Source organism: Phascolarctos cinereus, unplaced genomic scaffold (assembly GCF_003287225.1).
Source record: "Phascolarctos cinereus isolate Bilbo 61053 unplaced genomic scaffold, phaCin_HiC Scaffold_2;HRSCAF=192, whole genome shotgun sequence".
In the NCBI taxonomy this organism is placed as follows: domain Eukaryota; kingdom Metazoa; phylum Chordata; class Mammalia; order Diprotodontia; family Phascolarctidae; genus Phascolarctos; species Phascolarctos cinereus.
The window spans coordinates 164,731,934-164,756,116 of record NW_027555625.1 but is presented as its reverse complement, the minus strand read 5'-3'; the positions used below and the strand labels follow the sequence as shown (position 1 = coordinate 164,756,116).

General features: G+C 37.6%; 1 protein-coding gene across 3 annotated transcripts in view; it reads right to left on the bottom strand.

The window, feature by feature from the left end:
- Nucleotides 1–3,872: 3,872 nt before the first annotated feature.
- The window catches only part of SEL1L2 (SEL1L2 adaptor subunit of SYVN1 ubiquitin ligase), a 164,380-nt gene continuing 144,069 nt past the window's right edge, over nt 3,873–24,183 (bottom strand). For all 3 annotated transcript variants that reach the window (XM_078149715.1, XM_078149714.1, XM_020986232.2), the window contains 3 exons: nt 18,817–18,989; nt 6,801–6,929; nt 3,873–4,061 (listed from right to left, as the gene is read on the bottom strand). In XM_078149715.1, the coding sequence (XP_078005841.1) occupies nt 3,942–4,061; nt 6,801–6,929; nt 18,817–18,989 (422 nt within the window). In that variant the 3' untranslated portion in view covers nt 3,873–3,941. The remainder of the gene's footprint in view (nt 4,062–6,800; nt 6,930–18,816; nt 18,990–24,183) is intronic.

The window sequence follows — 24,183 nt, the reverse complement described above, 5'->3', positions numbered from 1 at the left end:
AACCAACAAAAGGTATATACAGTTTTGTAGCCCTTTAGGCATAGGTTCTAGATTGTTCTCCAAAATGACTGGATCAGTTAGTGTACCCATTTTTCCCTCATCCCCTCCAGCATTTGTCATTTCTGATAGGTGTGATGTGGTGCCTCAGAATTGTTATAATTTATCTTTCTCTAATCAAAAGTGATATAGAGCATTATTTTTTTCCATATGACTATAGATAGCTTTGATTTCTTCTGAAAACTGCCTGTTCAAATCCTTTGACCATTTATCTTTGGGGAGTGGCTTTTATTTTTATAAATTTAACTCAATTTCCTATATATTTGAGAAAGGAGACTTTTATCAAAGAAACTTGTTATACAATTTTTTGGATTACTTTATTGTCTGTGATACCTTTTACTAAAATATCGTTTCCCTGGCTATCTCTTTTAATCAGTTCTATTTTTGCTTTTGCTTTGTCTGAGATCATAATAGACTCTGCTCTGGCCCTTCATTTCAGTGCTGGGTGTGTCTTTCTGTCCCGTTTGTCTCTTGTACACAGCTGAATTGTGGTTTACAACCCATTCTGCTGTTCATGTCCATTCTATGGGTTAGGTCATGTCATTAACATTCACAGTTCTGATCACTAACTGTGCATTTCTCTTGCTTCTGGCCACAGCCTCCCCTAATCTGCCTTCCCCCTTATCATCTCCCTGATATTTCTTATACCCTCCCCTCCTATCTCCTTATCTAGTAAGGTATGTACGTGTGTGTATATGTGTGTGTGTGTATTATGTATGTATGTATATGTTCTTCCCTTTTTGAACCAGTTCTGATGTGAGGTTCAAGTATTGCCTGCCATCACCCCCTTTTTCCTCTCCACTATAAAAACTCTTCCTTGTCCACCTTCATGTGAGAAAATTTTCCCTATTTTACCTCTCCCTTCTCCTAGTGACACCCTCTTTCTCACTTTTTTGTAGATCATTCCAACATAATTGACTCAAACCCATGCCCTCTATGCAGACTTCCTTCTAACTGCCCTAAATAATGATAAAGTTTTTATGAATTACATGTATCATCTTCCCATTGAGTTCCTTATGATTATTCTTTCATTTACCTTTTTATGCTTCTATTGAGTCTTCTGTTTGAATGTAAAATTTTCTATTCAGCTCTGGTCTTTTCATCAGGAATACCTGGAAGCCCTTTATTTCATTTAGTATTCATTTTTTCACCTGAAGGATTGTATTCAGTTTTGCTGGGTAGGTAATTCTTAGTTGTAATCTTAGCTTGAAACCCTCTGGAATATCATATTCTAAGCCCTTCAATACTTCAGTGTGGAAGCTGCTAAATCTTGTGAGATTCTGGCTATGGCTTCACAGTATTTGTATTATTTCTTTCTGGCTGCTTGCAATATTTCCTCCTTGACCTGGGAGCTCTAGAATTTGGCTATAATATTCCTGGTAGTTTTCATTTGGGGATCTTTTTTAGAAGCTGATTGTTGGATTGTTTCAGTTTATACTTTACCCACTGGATCTAAGATATTGGGGCAGTTTTTCTTGATAATTTCTTGAAATGTGATGTCAAGGCTCTTTTTTTTATCATAGCTTTTAGGTAATCTAATAATTCTTAAATTATGTCTCCTCAATCTATTTTTCCAGGTCAGTTGTTTTTCCAATGAGATATTTCACATTTTCTTCTATCTTTTCTTTTGATTTTGTTTTATTATTTCTTGAAGTCCCATGGAGTCATTAGCTTCCACTTGCCTGATTTATTTTCTTCATTGTGGTTTTGTATCTTTCCCCCCATTTGGCCAATTCTACTTTTAAAGGAGTTCTTTACTTCAGTGAATTTTTGTGGCTCTTTTACCATTAGGCCAATTCTGTTTTTTAAGATGTTATTTTCTTCAGTAATTTTTTGTGCCTCTTTTACAGAGCTGTTAATTCTCTTTTCATAATTTTCTTGTATCACTCTCATTTCTTTCCCCAAATTTCCCGCTACCTCTCTTACCTATTTCTTTAACTCTTCCAGGAATTCTTGGTGGTCTTGGGTCCAATTAACATTTTTCTTTGAGGTTTTGTTTGTGGCTTTTTTTAAACATTGTTGTCTTCTTCTAAGTTTATGTTTTAGTCTTTCTTGACATAAGGTGGGGGGAGGAGGGAGAGAGAAAGAGAGAGAGAGAGAGACAGAGAGAGGGAGAGAGAGAGAGAGAGAGAGAGAGAGAGAGAGAGAGAGAGAGAGAGAGAGAGAGAAGAGAGAGGTGGGAGCTGGAGCCTTGGAGCTAGACAGAAAAGATGTTGATACATTTTTTTATAGCTTCCCCAAAGCAGAGAACAAGTGAATCCAGAACAGCCTATGTTTGAAGCCTGGTAGATTGATGGATGCTGGATTGGTATCTGAAGTGGTGCCTCAGGCAGTTAGTTATCCATCCCTCAGGGAAGGTTTAACAGAAAACCCATCACTCTGGGGATGGGATAGAGCATGGACTAAAGAGAAGTCCTAGACCTAAAGCAGGATCTAGGAACAAAAGATGCTGCCAACAAGAGTGTGGGGAGTGGGGTAGGCAAGGGGAGTAACTAGTTCTTCCTTTCAGTCAAAAACTTTCCATTTCACACACTACTGTAAGTATACCACTTCTATGATTGATAGAATGAATAGGACCTTCAAGTCTTCCCAGATTTTTTCCCTTTTAGTGTCTTTTCCCAGATAATTTAGGGATATGAATATCAACTACAATAATTCATAAGTTGAAAATCCTCTCTAGCAATCTTTTCCAACTTAATGTGACACCAAAAGAATCACTCACATATAAATTAAAATACATTTATTGATAAAATTGAATTGCAGGGTTAGAATTCCAGGTCAATGGGATTTCTCCTGGGGTGGATATGAAATATCAATTTCTCCCATTCAGTCTGCTATGTCTTGTTTTTCCACAGTCACACCTAGTGGCCATATTACTAGAGGATCCACCTCTAAACATTTTGTTCTCAAAGATAAAAGTTTCAGGGAAGACTTCCTTCAGCTCACCACATTCCTTTCCCACCAACTGACTACTCCTGTAGTGACTGTCATGATACATTCATCTGCTCTTCGGTCTCTCTCTCTCTCTCTCTCTGCTATCCTCCTTGAGTAAGGAAGGAAGGAGCAGTTAAACTGAAAGGATGAGCGCCCACTGAGCAAATGCTCTTATTACAAAGTAGAACTCTCCCAGAACCCAAAAGAGCACAAATTTCCTCACTGAGAGAGCATTAAATATAGTGTGAAGTATAAAGGGCTACCTTCTCTGTTTTAATAGTCATATCAACTTTCATGGTCCTACATGTCCATTATGTTAGCAAATCATTTAGAAGCAACCCCTGTTTGCCTTTCCTTGGTGTCTAAGGGAAAATCAAAAGGAAAAACACTGGGTATTTGTGGTTTAGGAGGTTCTTCTACAGAGCTGGATTATTATTAATAATAATAATGAGAACATGCTTATATTTACATTACACTAAGTTTACAAAGCATATTCAATCATTTTCTCATTTCATCCTCATAATAACTTTTTTTGCGAAGCAGGCAAGGTGGTTGTCCTGATTTTACAGATGAGAAACCTGAGAATCACAGAATGGCAGAAGCCAGAACAGAACTTGGGTTTTCTGAATCTCAGTCCCAGTGTTCCACTGGGAACAACTGCTGTTGTTATCAATACTGTGTTTCCTTCTAGAATGGTTACCAGGCTTTGTCAACTTTCTTTTTCAATGAGGCTGATTTTGTTATTTGGGCATGCCTCCTCTGGATTTACATAACAAACACGTATTTAAGTGGGGAATTTTTTTCTTTTTATTAGGAGAAGGATTCCCAGGATTGAATGGAATCTATTATCAGGCTTTTTACGTGATTAGTGTTTTTCACTGGTTGAGTTCTCAGCAATTAAGTCCAGAAATGAATGGATTCTGCTAGCAGATTTTCACTTGATTGCCACCTTAATCTGGCCGGTTTCTAAGCAATAACATCAGCAAAACAACAATGGCACCAATTATGAATATATCCCAGTAGGGTCCGAGGGTGACATCCAATTTCAGCTGTTTCCATTTCATATGAAGCTGTTGAGGAAAAAAAAAGTAGCTTAGCAATGTAAATGTTGAGATTTTGAATTATTCATCATATCATTGCCCTTCCTTTTTAGTCATAGTCATAATACTTTTCTGCCATATATTCTATGCTCTACTTCAACCCAACTGGATTATTCTGTCCCCTGAGCATACCCTGTGCTTCCCTGACTCTGTACTTTTGCCAGTGCTTTTTCCTGTACCTAGAATATTTTTCTTCCCAAACTTCAGCTCTTGAGTTCTTTGTTATTGTTCAGTTGTTTTCAGTCATGTTCAACTCTTTGTGACCCCATTTGGGGTTTTCTTGGCAAAGATACTGGAGTGGTTTGCCATTTCCTTCTCCAGCTCATTTTACAGATGAGGAAACTGAGGTTAACAGCCATTAAGTGTATGTCTCAGTATGCATGTGTGTATATGTATGTGCACATGTGTAATAAAAATCTTTTTTACAAGAATTTGCAGGGGAAGAGAGGGATATATTAAGAAATGCAGATTGTGTAAAAATAAAAGAATATCGATAACAAAAAAAGAGTATAAATTCCCTGAGATCAGGGAGTGTTTATTCTGTCTTATATCCTCAGTGCCTAAAAGTGTCAGAAATATAGTACGCACTTAATAAATGGTTGTTGAATTGAATTCCTAGACTAAAAGTTCCACAAGAGCAGCAATTATTTCTTGTATAGATAAGACCTCCAAATATATATTGAGAGGAGTTTTAACCCTTTCTTCCAGTGCCTAGTATAATGCCCATAGCCTTTCAAGGCTCCACCACTCCACAAGGAGGCATTGGAAGGGAATGTTGAGTGGAAATTAGCAGAAGTTTAGTAAAAGATTTCCTCCTCATTCTGAGTCTACACAATCTGTAGCAAAGATACCCCTCCATCACTGAAAATTCCAATCATTTCTCCATAGATAGCACTAGTAGGCCACAGGACTGGGGACTTCCCTAGGCCTACCTGTGTCATGACTTTGATACCTTGAACCTTTCTTGAATGGCTCTATGATGTCACCGATGTGGGTCTTCTCTTCATGCTACAGATTACAAACTTGTATGCACGCCCATCCTGTGTAGCTCTAGTTCACACCCTCCCTTAGTTTTCTGCTAGTGATCAACCCAAAGTGCTGGTGACCATCGTCTAACTCCTTCAACATTGCCTGGATACCAATGTAGTACATAGGCTGTATCCTGATAATCTCTCTTGCTACATAAGCAGCTCATCTTTTATTTATTTTTTCTTCTGGTCATACATCTTCTCCTGCATATTTCTTCATTTTATAGCATGAAAGTATTTTATCAATTACCTTTATTTCTGATTTCTATTTTTATATAATTTGATTTGTATTATTTATAAGACATTTATTGCACTTTGCTTTACATTACCATAGATACTTGTATATCACCCTTTTGGACTGTATGTAAGTTCCTTGCTGGCAGGGATTGTATGTTCTGTAACTTTATCTTCTTCAGAGACATAACTAGGAATCTCAGTATCTGGGCAAATTCAGTTGGCAGTGGGAGGAAGGGATAGGAAGAGAAGGAAGGGACTGTATTAGTAGGCCCTGTGAGAGACAGTCTCACAACTGTAATCCTGCTGGGATATAGGGCATGTCTCATCCCTTCTTCCTCCTTCTTCAACTTCCACTGGAAGGACCCTAGGACCCTACATTTTCACCTTCTCTTGAAGCAGGAGTGGGGAACCTGTGGCCTTCAAAATCCTTAAGTGTAGGGGCAGCTAGGTGGCACAGTGGATGGAACACTGGCCCTGGAGTCAGAAGGACCTGAGTTCAAATCCAGCCTCAGACACATAACACTCACTAGCTGTGTGACTCTGGGCAAGTCACGTAACCCTACTTGCCTCACCAAAAGAAAAAAAAAGAAGTCTGAAAATCCTTAAGTGCAGCCTTTTGACTGAATCCTTTTGGATTTGTTCTGTAAAATTTGGATTCGGTCAAAAGGCTACCCTTAGGGATCTAGAAGTGCACATGTGGCCTCAAGGCTGCAGATTGCCCACCCCTGATCTGGAGTCTTCCTTCTCATCCAAATCCTACAGAGAGCAGTCTGGTAGAAGACGAGATGTGTAACAGTGGTCTCTGAACTGTTGTGATGAGTAGGTGTGCCCCACTCCCCTTCCCAAGGTGTTGGCATATAGACAGCTGCTTTGCCCTACTTAGAGCCTGGTCTCCCCTGTAGCATCTAGAACATCCTTTGACACAGGAAGTAATTAGTAATTATTAGTTAAATATATGAATTTGAAATTTCAAAATAAGAGTTATGACATATGTACACATATACACACATATACATCTCACAAGAAGAAAACCCTTCTGTTTTATGTGTGTATGCATGTGTGTGTGTGTGTGTGTGTGTGTGTGTGTGTGTGTGTGTGTGTGTGAATTGCTGTCCTTTGTTTTTAAAGAGGACCAAAATGGCATCACTATGTTGGAGTCAAGGTATAATGTGTCTGACTGTGGCTGATCAGACCAGTATGAGTTCAGAATCCTCTACTACAGGTCAGGCACAAATATACATACACACATACCCACACACACACTCATATACAACACAACATATACACATGTACACCATGTATACATTAATATCTATAAATATACACTTAAAATTTACACCTATAAAATGAATTGAGCAGTTCACTTAAAAGGATGATTATCACAAAGTGACCTGCCCCGTCCCCTCTTAAAGAGTATGTGAGAATAATACGAAACCAGACTTACATTATAAAACACAACATCTTTGAGCAAATACATCATTTCAAGTTTCAAGAGTGCCAAGGACACTGGTATGTGGGCGTCTGGACTTGTTTCAGCAGCCAAATCGTATAACCTTTTGGCCAAATGGATGTCCTGGGAACGCAAAAGCAACAGATCCCTTGTTAAGAGTCAGTGAGGTAAAGAAATGATCATTTCACAAAGAGAGGGAGACTAGGAGCCATAAGACAAGTTTTAGTTCACTCTCTAGCGAATAACTTAGATTTTTTTTTTGAGCCTCAATTTTCCTCATTAGACAAGTGGAGATACTAATACCTATCTTGTCTGGCTCAAAAGGCTGCCATGAGGATCTAAAAAGAATGTACTCAGGAGTGTGCTGGAGCCAGCTTGAACAGGCTCCTGATTGTTAAATTTTCATTGCAAACCTGTATACCTATGAAATCAATAAATGCTACAAATCATTGGTGTATTATTTTGTTGAGTGCCACTCTAGACTTAAGAAAGTGATTCAGAAAATGTTAATAATGCATATTAAACTTAAAAGTATGTTCTGAGTGCTTTTTTCCTCCCTCAGAGAGCCAGTTGTTAAACATTTACCAGAACACCCTTGCTATATGTGTAAATCTACTTGAATCTTTCTGGGATGCAACCCTACTTAATATTAGTTCTGGTTTTAATTGTGTGTTACCAGAAACATTTTTCAAAATCAGTTTCCAATTTGAAGAGAAACCACTTGCAGGACTTTACTGTTTTTCAATTGTTTTCTTTAGTTCTGCTGGTGTCTGTGTATGTACATGTTCATTATTTTGGGACTCATGTTGGAATTTGATTCCTTAAGGGGCACATTCTGAAAGAGACCCTACTTATTACCACTTATACTTGTTACTAGCCAACCTGCACTATTTTCACTTTTCCTACTTAATATGCTACACATCCCATCTAGCCACCTACCCAGTCCATCTTGCCACCTGACCTGTCACTGCTGCCTTGCTTCTCAATCTTAACGAATACCCTCATTAGCAGACCTTCAAAATCAATGCCCCCCAGCTCTGTGGATCTTAATCCACTCAACTTTAGAACTCTTTCCCAGGGGCTGTTATCTCTGAGGAATGAATGCATGAGTAAGAACTTTCCTAACCCACTGTTTCTGGCCAGCCCCAGACCATTAGACCAGTGGTGTCAAATTTCCCAAAAGTCTCATTTTGCCTTAGAAAACCACAAATTAACATTAGCTATGTTTTATATATTTTTATATATTTTGTCAAATATTTGCCAGTTATATTTTTATTTGGTATAATAGGGAGTGTTGCTGGACCATCATGGCACCTGTGCACTAGACCATCTTTTATATTCCTATAGAGCCATCCACTTAGTCCAGCTTGACATCTGACCTGTCGACAATCTCTTTTTCCACCTCTTATTCTGGACATAGTAACCAGATTAATACTATTATTGATTTTTAAACAGGGATGCTAATAGATTGAAGCATGGATCAACTTGCTATTCCTTTGATTCTCCAGAGGAATATTTACTTCCCTGGCCACTACTCTTCCATACCTTTGGTCTCCCTCTATTAGAATGTAAATTCTCCCAGAACACAGATTATCTCACTTTTTGTATTTGTTTCCTTAGGCACTTAAGACTGTACTAGAACATACTGAGTAAATATTTAAATGAATGGCTTTTTTAGTCCATTTATGGATGGAGCCAAATAATAAATGAATGAATGAAAAGAAAAAAAACATTTACAAAACATTTACTATGTGCCAAGATTGTTAAAGTTTCTGGTAAAGCCTAAATCAATTTGCTCTGTTCTCTGTGTAAGGGTTGCGTGGAGGGTTTAGGCTAGAGGAATGTTGATTATTTCGAAAGGAGCAAAGGCTACTTCAGGGAAGAAATGTCAGAAGGGATTTTTCTGGCTATCCATATGGCTATCTTTTTATTCTCCCTACTCTACCAGCCCAGTTTCGAAAAGGAATAAATCCTTAAGACTAGCATGCTAACTATAGTTATTAAGTGGCTTTTCACTTCTTAGATCAATGAATTGCTGAGTCAATTTTGTAATTTTTCAAATGCTGTGTGACCTTGTAAATTAGTTAATTTATTTGAAAAGAGGAATTTGCCTACCTTAAAATGCTTAAAATCTGATAGAGAACTGTAACCAGATCTTCCTGGCAAAAGACTAAATGGATCTTGTAAATGTACTAATTCATATATCTAATTCCTTCAAATTCATTTGGCATCCATTTTAAAAAACCCTGCTGATTATAATGGTTCTATCCTTTTCCTATATAAATGGCATATTTAATTCAAAAGGAAATTCACCAGAAATTAGTGTTTGTTGTAGACAGATAAATGCCTGATGTTTAATTAGGCAATAATTCTTAATTTATTCCTCAAGACAAACAGCTCAATTAATGAGTTGTCAATGCAAAAGAGAAAACTTATTTGGGAAGGTCCCTCAAAGGTCCATCATAGTTATCTCCTGGCCCCTAGGCATCACTGTAAGCAAACTTATCTGGGAAAGGGGTATATGTTTCTCTTCCTTAATATTCAAAGAAAAAAAATTCAGACCTCTCTTGGAAATGAATAGGAACTATATAGGAGATTTGTATCATTTGAAGTCCAGAAATGAAATAGCATTTGGACCAGAGATGTAGATATGGAGGTGTCCTTAGAGGTCACCTAACCTAACTTGCTCATTTTACAGGTGAAGAGGCTGAGAGTAAGAGAGGTTAAGGGACTTCTCCACGGTCACACAGATGGTGACTGGCAGAGCTGGAATTCAAACCCAAGTCCTTATATTCTAAACTCAGGGCCTTTTCCTCTATAGCAGGGATTCTTAAACGTTTTAATATCAATCTTGATGTCAGGTCATTCGGTAGTCTGGTGAAGACAATGGACTCTTTCTTAGAATATTTTTTTAAAAAAATTCATAATTGAAGGAAATGCTAAATTTCACTTAGGAGTGAGTGAAAAGATGGATTTTTTTTTTCCCCTTATCCAGCATCATGGACCCACTGAAATCTGTCCGTGGACTCCAGGTTAAGAACCCCTGAATTGTAGCATATTGTCAGACCTCTGTTTAGTTAATTGTGCAAAGTAATGAACATCTTTGTACTCTTATCGAAACTTCCTTAATTAGTTAATATATATGCTTATGAATACCTACAGTATTTTGCTTCCAGTTTAGATTAGGATCTTAATTCATTATGTTTTAAATTAAATGGCCCAGACTCTTAGTTACTGAACTCTATTCCCTCCCTCTGTTCTTAGAGAATATTCCCTTTGGTAAATCATGTGGTTCCATGTTGAAAGCCTCATTAAGCTGGTCACTGTTTTTCCACAGTCAGCTTAGTCAGTGGCTAATTTGTGACCCTGGCTCTACTTTTTTTTTGGAGTTTTCTGGCTCACAAACTTCGGTTATCTCTAAGATAACATAGAACCCTTGTTCCTAAGTGGTGGGAGGGATATTTTTTAATATGTCTGTACTTGGCTTCATCCTTTCCTCCCTAAAACCTTCTGTTCCTATTACAAAAGTGTCAACAATAAACATTTCTCAGGTGGTCAGGCAAAGCAAATAGGAAGCGTGGTATTGTGTTGTCCTAACTATTTCTTTTAGGGGCATTTCTTTTTGTGATTTCTTGTAAGGGAGTGGATTTTTTCTTTCAGAGCCTTAAGGTCTAGATCAGGCCTGCACAACGCATGGCCCACCAAAGGATTTCAGGTGGCCCACAAAAAATGTAGAAGGATATAAATTGGAGAAATAAGAAGAATGGGACCCATCTCTCACCCAACTGCTACTGCTTTCCCCTCTAAAGTTCTCTTCTGTCTACTAGGGCCTATGTATATACACATTGTTTTCCCTGTTAGAATATAAGCATCTCCCTGCCTCTTTGACTGGTCTTTGTCTAGTCTTAAGGGCGCAGTCCTTTTCCTTCCTAACTCCGCTGCTTGCACCTCTCCTCTCCTGTCTCCTCTAAGGATTTGCTCCACTGATGATTCTTTTTCTCTGGTTCTCATCTTTAGCTACTCTTCTTCTTCCTTCTTCCACACTACTTTTGCAAAACGTCCCAAATTGAACTCTGATTCATTTATTCAACAAACACCAGGCATCATGAAAGGTGCTGAGGATACAAAGATGAAAAAAATGTGATCTTTGCCCTTAAGCAACTTATATTCTTCTGTATAAATATAATTTCTATATATAAAACCAGGCATGGAAAAGATCAAGATAAAATGCTATAGAAATATTTGAGGAGGGGAAAAGCATACCATAGAAGGTCTTAAAAGACAGGTGGAAGAATTTATATTTTATCCTAGAAGCAATAGGGAGGTATTGATGGTTTTTGAGCAGAGGAGTGACATTGTCAAGGAAGAGAGTAAAGAGACAAAGATGACTTAAAGTTTTCAAGCCTGGGTGCCTTTTAAGACAGTGGTGCCATAAGCAGAAATAGAGATGTTAAGAGGAGGGATAGATTTAGGGAAGAAATTACAATTTAGGCTCTAATCACATCTCTCCTGGTAATTGCCTCTTAATTTGTGTGTGTGTGTGTGTGTGTGTGTGTGTGTGTGTGTGTGTGTGAATATAGTAACTGCCTCTTAATTTGTCTGCTGCCTTCTAATCGCTTCTTTCCAATCCATCCTTTACATAGTTACTAAAATAATCTTGCTTTTGGAAATGGGTTGTAAAAAGAAAGGGGATCATTAAAACAAAAAGCATCTTTTCCAAGGTGTGAGCAAAAACTCCTGTGTAAGAACTTTTAGTGGCTTCCTGTTGTCTCTAGGGGAAAGCAATACAAATTCATCTGCCTTTAGAGACTTCCACAGTCTGATTTCATCCTATCTTTGCAAAATTACTTTGCATTGTTCCCTTTCATAGAGATATTTTAATCAAATTAGACTACAATGGCTTGCATTCAACATGCCATCTCCTACCTCCATGCATGTGAATGGAATTCACCTCTTTTCCTTCAACTTTATCTCTTAGAAATCTCTTTCTTCAAAGGTGCCAGGTGCTCAGATGCCACCTCCTCTTGTAAAGCCTTTCCTGTTCCCCTTTCTCTACCTCTGCTGCAGCTTGAAAGTCTTTCTCTCAAAATTCAAAATTTTGAGACTACTGTTATTGTTTATAAACCACATGGGCATACTCTCATACAAGAAGGATACAAGAAGATATTACCCTTCACTGCTAACTGCTTTGTCTGACACTAGACAATGAGCTGTATGTTAGCTGTACCCAGATACTATTCACTTGACCTGGAGAGCTTGGTGGCTGTGGAATTTATCCTGAGAAAGACAAAGATTTGGAGCCTCTTACACATGGAAGTCAGATGAGACTGACTGAACACAGGGTTTGTTTGGCAGAATAACTTTGGAGTCAGGGGTGCTCAGAGGATGTTCATCAATCAGTTCAGTTCTCTCCATCTACATGTTTCCCCTCCCTCCCCCCAAAAAAGGGGGTTTGATCTAACCTCTGCATCAACTGCATATTCTGGATCTCTCCTTTGCTCCTTCATGTTCTACTTTGCATTATAGTTTTCTGTGTAGATGCTGTATTCCTTTAGTAGAATGTAAGCTCCTTGAACACAAGAATTGTGCTTTTTTAAAACGATCTTTGCACATCTGTAGTGCATAACAGAGCAGTAGATGCTTTTGGAATTGAACTAAATTGGAAAGCAGGATCTCTAAACATCAGGGGTGTGACATCCTCCTTTAATCCTACATATGCCTTCCCCAATCCATCTTAATTCCCTTTGCCAATCATTTCCTATTTATCCTGTAGATAGCTTGCTTTCTATATATTTATTTGTTGTCTACCCCCATCAGTCCCCCATTAGATTATAAGCTCCTTGAGGGCAGGGACTGTCTTTTGCCTCTTTTTGTATGCCCAGCACTTAGCACAGCACCTGGCATACCAGGCACTTAATGAATGTTTATTAATTGAATTAAATTAATCCCCATGTCCTTGGATCCTGCTCAGTCAGATTCCTTTCCCATGGAAGAGTCTAAGGATGGCAGAAGACCTGGGCCCTAAGAAACGGTAAGTTATCCAATTTGTCTGGAATACTGGTATTCCCAATGGGAAGAGTGAAGTCAGGTGATGGAAAGCTTTGAAGAGCTGGATAAGGATATTGAGCTTTGTTAGGCAATGGGAAGCTACTGGATATTTTAGAGCAGAGGAATAATAGGAAGAGAGCTATGCCTGAAGATGGTTACTCCAGCAGCAGTATATGGCATGGGTGGGAAGGGACAGAGACCGAAGGTGAGGTGATCCTTTATAAGGCTCCTAAAATAGATGAAGCAAAAGGACTTATGACCTCTAAGGCCCTTCCCACCTCTAAATCCATGATCCTGTATTCCTTTTCTTCTGGAGAAGGAAATGGCAAGCTACTCTAGTATCTCTGCCAAGAAAACCCCAAATAAGATCACGAAGTGTTGGACACAACTGAAAAATGACTAAGCATACTCCTTTGAGAACCTAAATGAGGATAATGGGCTTGAGAATGGAAGGGAAATGGCACAAAATTTCCTTCATAATAATACTTTAAAGACATTTTAGAGTAATATATTAATTAGGAAAGTTTTACAAGAAAAATGGACAGAGTATTTAAGCCATAATACTGGGCATTGGTTTCTCATTGGGGGTAAACCTGGGACTGCAGATTTAGAAGTGAATCTTCTGACTGTGGCTCACATGCTGTTGAATGACTTGGGGGTGACCTATGTACTTTGCCTTTGCCCCAGTTTCTTCTTCTGTGTTTATTTGAAGATTAATTAATAAAAGATGATTGTGAAGCATTATGCTATGTGAAAACTAACTAATAACTAGGTGAGTTAAAGTCTGAGAAAGCCTTAGCATCTAATTTCTTTTCTCTCATTAATCATCCTTGGACTATGCTTTGGGCTTTTAATTATTATCATATTCATTTCAGCAATAGGAATCAGTGGTACCTCCTAATTAGTTTGAATACAAGATAGTAGTGTAATAAACTTTGCTCCTTGGCACCTAGTTATTTTTCTTGTTGTTAAATAAAATCAGCTATTAAAGACAAAGTATGATGACCCCTTACATTAGCTAACTTAAAAATTTTAGTATCTAGAAGTGTGGTTGCTATTCTACTTTAATTTTAGAAGTAAGATTATTGAAGAATAGGTGAGTATGGCTGAGACTGGTAATAATGAAGCACCCATGATTTAATGAGAACCATGACATAAAGGAACAGAAGAGCTGATCAGGTGGAGATTTCAAAGACTTTCTATAAATATGAAATGTATAAACATGAAAACCTATGCCCACCAACTACCACTATTTGACTTTATGATGGAAGTACTATATGAGAAAGGCCACTAATGATTCCAAGGAAGAAAACCAACCCTCTGATACATACATCCAATAGGGCTCTACAAAAAAATTTTCCCCTTCCTGCTTCAAACTAGCAATCATTTTTTCCTACAGGGAAGTAAAAAAAAAAAAGGGCTTCTAAGAGTCAATGGAGTACACAGTTGCTTTTTCATGACTAAGAATTCAATTCATTTCAATTCAATAAGCATTTCTCCAATCATCTAGAGTTGTAGGCTGTCTAGACTGAAGCTACATTCCCAGGATTCTCTCCATTCCCTCATGCCCATCTCTGTCAGCTCCATCTTTCCCAATCCCTGTCCTACCCTGCCTTACTATACTCTGCCCTATCCTATCCTACATTTCGACTGTGCTCTTTGGAACCACTAGTCTATTGTTAACAAATTGTCTTTTGTATTAGACCTCAGAGGAGGAGGCCAAGTGGGTACAAGGGAGCATTGCATTGTGTTGTTGTTCAGTCATCAGTCATATCTGATTCTTTGTAACCCCATTTGGGCTTTTCTTGTAAAGATTCTACAGTGGTTTCCCATTTCCTTCTCCAGCTCATTTTACAGATAAGGAAAATGAGGTAAACAGGGTTAAGTTATTTGCCCAGGGTCACACAGTTAATAAGTGTCTGAGGCCACATTTGAACTTGGGTCTTCCTGATTCTAGGCACAAGCCCTACCCACTGAGCTACCTAGCTGCCTCTCTGAAAACTATATTACCACTAGGCTGAAAAAATGAGTTAATTGTTGTTACAGGGTATGGTTTATTAAAGCTCTAGAGACAAAAGGGCTAGGGAGGAGAGAATGTGGTGAGGAGTATTGGCAGGCCAATTATACCCCCTTCTCAGTGACAGCTACCACCATCATTTGCTTTGACAAAGCAAAAAAACGTTTCTGACTTTAAGGACCTTACATTCTATTAATTTATTTTGCTTTATCAACAATCACTTCCATAAGCTTTTGAGTTTAGAATTTTTCTCCCCCATCTTCCCCACCTCCCTCCCCAAGATGGCTGCACAATCTGATATAGGCTATACATATACATTCCTATTCAACATATTTTCACATTAATGATGTTGTAAGTAAGAATTAGAACCAATAGGAAGAACCATGAGAAAGAGGAAACAAAACACAACAGAGGAAAAAAAATAGCAAATAGTATGCTTCAATCTGCATTCAAACTCCATAGTTCTTTCTTTGGATGTGGATAGCATTTTCCATCATGAGGCCTTTGGAGATAGGACCTTACATTCTAAGACATTAGATAAGATATTCCCCTGAGATGTATGCTTTTATTCATATGAAATCATTACAGTGAATACTAGCAAATGACATTTCTTTTCTTTCTTTATAAATCCTTTAAAAATAATAATAGCTAGCATTTATAGAGCACTTTAAGATTTGCCAAGTGCCTTACATATATTATCTCATTTAAGCCGTGTTTTTTTTTTTCTTTTTTTGCATTATGTTCTCTCATTTTTTACACTGGGAAATTGTGAATATAAGCTCTGACTTGTCTCTGATTCAAATGGCCTTTCCTGAACTACACATTGTATTATGCCATTTATTGTATCTTACTCTTCCTTCAGAAAGGAAATTAAAATTGGGATGGCAGCATATAAAAGGGAATTCATGGATAATTCCAAATTTCATTTTAGCTATTAGTTTCAATATCCTCTCCCATTAAAATTTTGTCATTGGCCTTGGAAAGTAGGGAAATGGATTGATTTGCATTTGACTTTTCTATCTGTGATGGAAAAGCTAATGAAAAACGAGAGGTCAAAAGGCAGGAGGGAAAAAGGAAGTCATGGACAAACAATCCATTGGGTAATAAGCACTGGAGAATGAGAGATTTAGCTTCAGTGTAAGCCTCTTCTGATTTTTCCCATTTTCCTTCTTTCAGCACTACCAATAATCACTAATTACTGGGAGTTTCCAGTGCAGAAGAGGCTAATCAAGAAATACATGAAATCCTTCACTGAATCACAGAAATTGCAGAAAACTCAGAATCCATTTAGTCCAATGTGTACCTGAACAAAAAACTTCCCTCTGTAACATACCAGACAAGTGGTCATCCAGCCTGTGCTCAAAAGCTTCAAGTAGCGGGAACCTACTCCCTTCCCAGACAGTCCAGGCTACTTTTGGAGAGCTGCAATTGTTAAGAAGTTTTCTCTTACATTACAGCTTCTAGTTCTGCCCTCTGGGGCCATGCAGAAGCAGCCAGATCTCTCTTCTATGTGACAATCCATCAAATACTTGAAGATGTCCACCCCACCCCCAGTCTTTTCTCCTTCACCTTAAACACCTTGACTTCTTTCAGCCAATCTTCTTAACCAACTCTCATTTGGCATGAACTTGAGACCCTCTGCCATCTCAGCTGCCTTCCACTGGACTATGTCCAGCTCACCAGCTTGTCCTACCTAAACACTAGCACTCAGAAATGAACATAATAGTCTGAGCAGATGGAGTAAAACGGGACAAGCACCTTGTAATTCCTGAATGTTATACCTCTGTTAATACAAACTAAATTCATATTAGCCCTTTTGGCTGTCCTAAGTAATTTCTGTTCGGCTTGTTTTATGGCTAGGGAAACATTCAAAAGATACATATATTTTAATGTGCATGGACAAATCTTATACTCGTGCCTCCATGAAACCTTCCTGGGTTGACCCGGCCTGAAGTGATTTCTCTCTGTTATGAAATCCCATTATATATTTGTTGTCTGTAGCCATCATTTGACACAATATGTACTGCATTACATCATTTATTTTCTTTTCGTATGTTTGTGAATCCCATCCCCATCTCCAATTAAATTATTAACTCTTGAGAGCAAACACTGTGTGCTATACTTCTTTGTGTCTTCCTTAGTGCCTTACTCATAAAACACTGATTTGTTTTTCCTACTCTTCCATATCCAGTCTGACCCTTTTTAATCTTATCTTTATTACTTGAACTTAGGGTTGAGATGAAAGATGGCTATAGAAAGCACTGTATAGCCAACCAACTAAGTATATAATCAAGATTTACTATAGGCTGATGTAGCATAGTATATAGCTACAGTAGGGAGTTTATCAGGGGACTTTTGGTCAATTGAGCCTCCACCACCCCCAAGTCTTCTTGATGAAATCAAGGGTACTAGACCAGAAGTAGCCTATTTTCAGTTTGTAAGGAAATGAGATTTTAAGTGACCTTTCTGCATTTTGTAAGAGTTTTGGTTTGTAATTTTGGTTAAACATTGATAGACGCAATATACTTGCCTTCAATTGTATATTACTCTGATGCCTTTTATTTCTTGTCTGACTATTCGCTGATGTGGGTGAAGAGAAAACCAAACCAAACCAGTTTTTAACAAGGTTGTTTTTAACAACCTAGTTGAGTCAAGATAGCCAGGTTTTAGGAGCACTTCTAGCAGAGTTTAGCAAGTGGGAGGGAAAAGAATTTCTTTCTCCCTGCCCTCTCCATTGACAGTGGTGTCTCTCAGCAGAAGCAGAAGTTTGTCCAGTAGAAGGCAGCTGAGATGGCAGAGGGTCTCAAGTTCATGCCAAATGAGAGTTGGTTAAGAAGATTGGCTGAAAGAAGTCAAGGTGTTTAAGGTGAAGGAGAAAAGACTGGGGGTGGGGTGGACATCTTCAAGTATTTGATGGGTTGTCACATAGAAGAGAGATCTGGCTGCTTCTGCATGGCCCCAGAGGGCAGAACTAGAAGTTGTAATGTAAGAGAAAACTTCTTAAAAATTGCAGAATTCAAGAATGTTGCTTCCTGAACTTTAGCCCTCTATATAGAGGGAAGTTCAAAAAAGAAGAGATCGAGATTCAAGAATCTGAAGGAGCAGAACTGAGGAGTCTCTTTGCTGGAAGGGGTTATGTTTTTTTTTTTTTCTGAAAGAATCTAACAATTCTTTGTCAAGTATTTCAGCTTAGCCTGAAGTTGAAGGCTATAAATACTATAGCCAAACAGCACAGCAATGTGACCTGCAGTGATCCGGCCCAGTGAGCCTGGAAAAACAGTATACCTAGTCAAGATTTCTGGCCCATGGAATCCCAGCTTAGAGACACCATAAGAGAATATCATTGGTGTTACTCCATCAGAGGTGTGAACTGCCCATTTGCATTGTTCTTCACATGAGCGCCCTTCCTGCATATGCTCTGTAATTGCTCACTTTCCCCACTGATAATATGTATGTTGTGGGACAGTGCTCCCTAAGTTTTTTTGAGGGGAGCATGTTTTATTATGTAGTATTCCAGTAAATACCTTTGTATATTGGCTATCAAAAGGTAAACACATTGGTAAAGACTCATGAAGTATAGTTTTAAGAGTACCTAGAACCTGTGGTAGATGCCTTCTGTGGGATGTGACCTGTGTGCCCTAAAGATGCTAAAACATTTTATATTCTTTATTCCATATATTTTATATTCTTATATATTCTATTATTATGCATCATAAAATATTATATTAAGCATTCTTATACTAAAATTCTTATATTTTATACATTTTATATTTCTTAATTTGTATAAAACTAACATTTATATTTCTTTTGTAATGTGTATTCTTACACATAGATTATATATAATATAGTATATATTCTTTATATTTTATGTAAAACTAATATTTTATATTTCTCTTTCCCCACATTATATCATCTATATATCATTACTCCTACACTAATAGTTACCTTAGGAATCCCTAAGCCATTCTCATACATGTATGCCAGATTGAACATGGCCTGGGCACTGTGGTATTTATCCACTGCAATGCTGTAATGAGTCACCGCTGTTTTATAATCTTTCTTTGTTCCGTAGCCATAGTAGTGGTAATCTCCGATTTTAATTCTAGCAAATGCATTGCCTGTTAGAAATATTAAAAAGCAGAGAGAAATCATGACAACCAAAATCATTCTATTAATTTGTATCTATCTCCTAATTACTTGACTTAATGCTCTTGCTTTAGTCTCTTAACTGTAACTCCTTTTTAAAAATCAATCATAGCATTGAAATGAGATGTGTATTGGAAAATAAGAAATATAACGGACCATAATCATATCCTAATGTAATGTAATGTAAGAGAAAACTTCTTAACAATTGCAGAATTCAAGAATGTTGCTTCCTGAACTTTAGCCCTCTATATAGAGGGAAGTTCAAAAAGGAAGAGATCGAGATTCAAGAATCTCAAAATAAGAAATATAATGGACCATAATCATATTCTAAAATGATCTTTGCCTTTTATTGAAAGGCAGAAACTAGATGTGGCACAAAAATGCTTCAAGAAACCCCGTAAGTGTAGATTGTATATATTAAACTGTATGCTGAAGGCTGATGGACACCACTTAGTGATTCATCCTGATTGTGCTTACCTCAGACACTTTGAGATGTCTACAAAATAAATACTAGGGGGAGTCTAAACCCTCTCTTATCCATTTGAGAATTCTAAAATGGGAAGATTTATTAAAGGATATGTAGATATAGATATTTATCTTACTGGCGCTATGCTTTGCAATGAGCTCATTTGATCCTCACAATAACCCTGCTATTATTATCCCCATTTTGTTGATGAAGAAACTGAAGTAAACAAAGGTTAAGTGACTTTCCCAGGGTCATGCAGCTAGTACATTTCTGAGGCCAGATTTGAACTCTCATCTTCCTGACTCTAGGCCCAGTACTCTATCTACTGTGCCACCTAACTGCCAGAGACATGGACAAGAATTGCTCAGGATGAGTAGACATGCACTGGTTGTGATGAGCATCTTTAGAGGAAATACCCATACTGATCACACATAGAAGGAAGATGAGGAAGAGGAAGAAGAGAATAACAAGGAGATTCATTCCTTATTATTGTTCAATTGATTTGAATTTAACATATTTGGTATACTCCTCCTGGGTATGTCTTAAAAGCTGAGAGGTCTTTCCTCTTCACCTCCTCCCTCTCAACTTTAATGCCCTGGTTCCATGTTTATCAATGAGATCTAAGCCCATATAAGAAGAATCTTTAAATGTCAAGGAAAAATGCTGACCTCAGGATTGCAAGTGGAAGGGAATAGGAGGGAATAATTTGAAGGAGAAATGAGTATTAAATAAGAAAAAAAGATGATAAAACTTTTAGCCTTTTTGTTGATTTATTAACCTTCTGAAGATTCCCTTTAAGGATTTAAAACCAACTCTTCATCTCTGAGCTATATCTGCTAATTATTATAAGAATGAAGTTTATAGGTTGGGGTATGATTTCATTGTTTAGGTTTTTAAAAAAATTTTTTAGATACTACTCTTTGCAGCTATGTTGTGCAGTGGAATAGAGTGCTGGGCTTGGAGCTCGGAAGACCTGAGTTCAAATTTGACCCTAGATACTTACTAGCTATGTGACTCTGGCAAGTCACTTAACCTTTGTTTGACTTGGTTTCTTCAACTATAAAATGGAGATCATAATAGCACTTACCTGGCAGGACTGTGATGAGGATCAAATTAGACATTATTTGCATGGCTCTTAGCATAGTGCCTGGTACATAGTAGGGCACTTAATACGTGCTTATTCCTTTCCCTTTCCCCTTCTTTGAGCGCCTGCATATATGTGTATATGTGTATGCATATATTTAAGAGTATTAAATGTAGGAGAAATATGGGAGATAGCCTGGTAGTATCTGTAAATCTGAACATGATAGATTCTGAAAGTTGTCATTTTAAAATTTTTCTGTTTTTAATGTCATCATTTGAAAAATAAAATATTAAAAGCCAGTCTTTTGCATTAACTGTATTTGTGTGTTGTGGGCGGAATTAATCTTGGCTATCTGATTCAATGGCAACCAGCCTTTCTGATAGAGAATGGTCTTATAAGTTGTCGGAGTAGGTAACCCATTTATATAATCAAGGTATGCCTGAAGTCTTGTCATCCAAAAATTTTTCCCTAGCATCTTGCACAATTTAAAGCTTTTCCTGAAATGCCATTATAGAACTTTTGGGTTTTTCTGTCTTTAAGAATCCCATATTAAAATGCAAATACCTTTGGGGCAGTAACGCCTTGAATGTTTTTCAGCTAACTTTTTAATGTGGATGAACTCCTTAGATTAAGTGAAGACTAACAGAGCAAGGAACTATGGGAATGGTATGAGAGATACAGTTAGGGAGATGTGAGGCGGAAGGTGACAGAATGCTAAAGGGAAACTATTTCACATTTTTGCCCAGTGAGGCAGAGAGGCAGGCTCTATAACTATGGGAGGCGGGCGGAGGGAAGAAGAGGCCACCCAACCCTCTAAGTACAACATTTAGTCACAGACTCTTATTATGTAAGTGGAAAGCAAGTTTATCATACACAAACTTTTCTTGGGGGTCTCTGTTTCAGCCTAATGAAATAAGAATTTATTATTGGAAGGAGAATGTAGTAGTAGGGACAGTCTTTCAGGATCACTGTCCTAAGTATGCCAGGGCAGTTGATCAATGAGGGGTCTTGTGGGTATTGGCTCTAAGGATTGTACAGACCTCTTTCTCACTCTGAGGCTGATTGCAGGCATCAGGAATCATGGTGGCAAGGTATGTTATGTCTCTAGAGTTCAGTTTCTTCATCTATAAAATGAGAAATCTGGAATACATGAACTCTAAAAATCTTTTCCAGTTTTATAACCCTCTAATAGTGGAGAGAATTAGAGCTTCTGGGCTGGAAGGCTAGTGTGTTCTATTGCTATGATAGAGATGGCTTCCCTTAGAAATAGGATGAGATAATAAGATGGGAAACTTCTCTGAGGCAGAACAGGGAAGCTTTGTGGAAGGGGGTTGGGGTTGGGATATTTGTAATTGGATGATTTTCCCTCTGTGTCTCTGTTTCCTGTTTGTATATGTCTCTAGGGAAAGCTTAAGGATGCTGGGCCATCCTGAGAGCTTCTAAGATGTTGGGTACAAGAGTTCACACTATTTGTAAAATGGGAATAATAATATGTGCCTACTTCAGCGTTGTTGTAAGGATTAAAACAAGAGAATATCATAAAATACCATAATCCTAAAGCATTATATTTGGTAAATTTATGTCACAAGGTCAATGGTATTTTTGATGGCACGTTCTGAGCCCTTTTCCCTAGTCTTTTCAGACATCCCTGGGCCAGAATCAATGACGTCCTGATACAGTGAAAGGTGATGATGGACAGTAGAGGATTTTTCCAACACAGTCCATAGCCTAGACATGGTGACTGTGCTTAGATGATTCAGGGTCAGGGTGGGAAGTGAGTGGATTTGTTTCTTTCTCTTTATGTCTTTCTAATGCAATGGCTGGAGGGCATTTGGTAAAGTCTTGGGACAAAGTTGGAATAAGCTTCTTTCTTGTTGTGGCTGATCAAAGAAGGATCATTAATTACTAATAACTAAAGTTTAATCACTAAATTTTTTTTATACAGTTGGAGCCCTAACTTTAGACTGACTCCTATCAGTTCCTATTATCTTTAGATACCTGTCCATTATCTTTAGGAGATAATATTTCCCAAGATTCTTTACACAGTTAAAATCACAGTTTCACTTTTTAAAAATTTTTTTTTTTAGGCAATTAGGTTAAGTGACTTGACCAGGATCACACAGCTAGTAAGTGATAAGGGTCTGAGGCTAGATTTAAACTCAGGTCCTCCTGACTTCAGGGCTGGTGCTCTATCCACTGCGCCACCTAGCTGCCACAAGTCAGTTTCAGACTGAGCTCCGGTTAGTTCCTATTATCTTTAGTTAACTGCTCGTTATATTTAGGAGACATTCATATTTCCTAGGATTCTCAGTTCTCAGCTTTTCTTCTCCTTATTCTCTTCTTTTATGGTACTCCCTCATGGGGAATAATTCGTGTTCACGGCAATTGAGCTGATTGATGAGGCTGAGTGATTTTTATGTTGTTTCTCCAACCCTGTGTATTGCATTTTGGGAAACACAGCCTTTTCTTTTTTAGGAAATATCTCCAAACTGAAGCCACCCTGATGGTCTGATGCAGCCTTACTATCTCAGCTGTCTCTGAGGAGGCACCAAGGTGTCCTTTTCTAGGCCTTGTATTAAGATGGGTTATATTAACATATATATATATATATATATATATATATATATATATTTAACTGTATTCACTTCCTGTAAAAGGGAATGATTTGGCCCTAGTATAAAATGTTTTTAAGAAGCCTTATATATGAAAAATTCTTCTCCTACTGCAACAGAGCTTCACAAATGTGAGTGACAGAAGTGACAGGCAGGAAGCATCACCCTGCTTTAATAGTATACTTCTATGGGAATAATAGAAGTTTCTTGCTGAAAACTGGGATGAGAAGGAGAATGCTTTCAATGGAGCCTACCACACAGTATCATTACATAAAGGGAATACTCTGGCTCATCTGTGTGTCTTAGGGTTTTTTTTTCTTTAAATGAATGATACAGTGGAAAGAGCACTGAGCTGGGGTTCAGGTCCTAGCAGTCATCTCTGAATCTCAGTTTCCTTTTTTGTAAAATGGGAATAATAATACCTGTCCTTTGTGCCTGGGTCTTTGTAAGAGTTAAGCAGGGAAATTTCTATAAAACACTATAACCCTAAAGCACTATGTAAATGTCTCCTATGATGATGATGTTAACATTTATATAGCTTATCTACCTCCAGAGAAAGAAATGATGGAGTCTGAATGCAGATTGGAGCATACTGTTTTAAAAATTTCTTTTTCTTTTCTTTTTTTTTTTGTAGCATGGCTAATATAGAAATATGTTTTACATGACTGCACATATATAATCTATATTAAATTGCTTGCCTTCTCAAGGGAGGGGAGGAGAGGGAAGGAAGGAGAGAATTTGAAACTCAAAATTTTAAAAAACAAATGTTAAAAATTATTTTTACATGTAATCAGGAAAACACAAAAATTAAATAACTTTAAAAGAGGAAGAAAAATATATAGCACTTCAAGACTCACAAAGACATATATACATATAGAAAATGTATATATACACACATATATGTATGTAGATATGTATGTATGAATGTATTTGAGGTAGGTGCTATTGTTGTCCCAATTTTGTAATAGGGAAAACAGACTGAGTGAGTGTCTTGTCTAGGATAA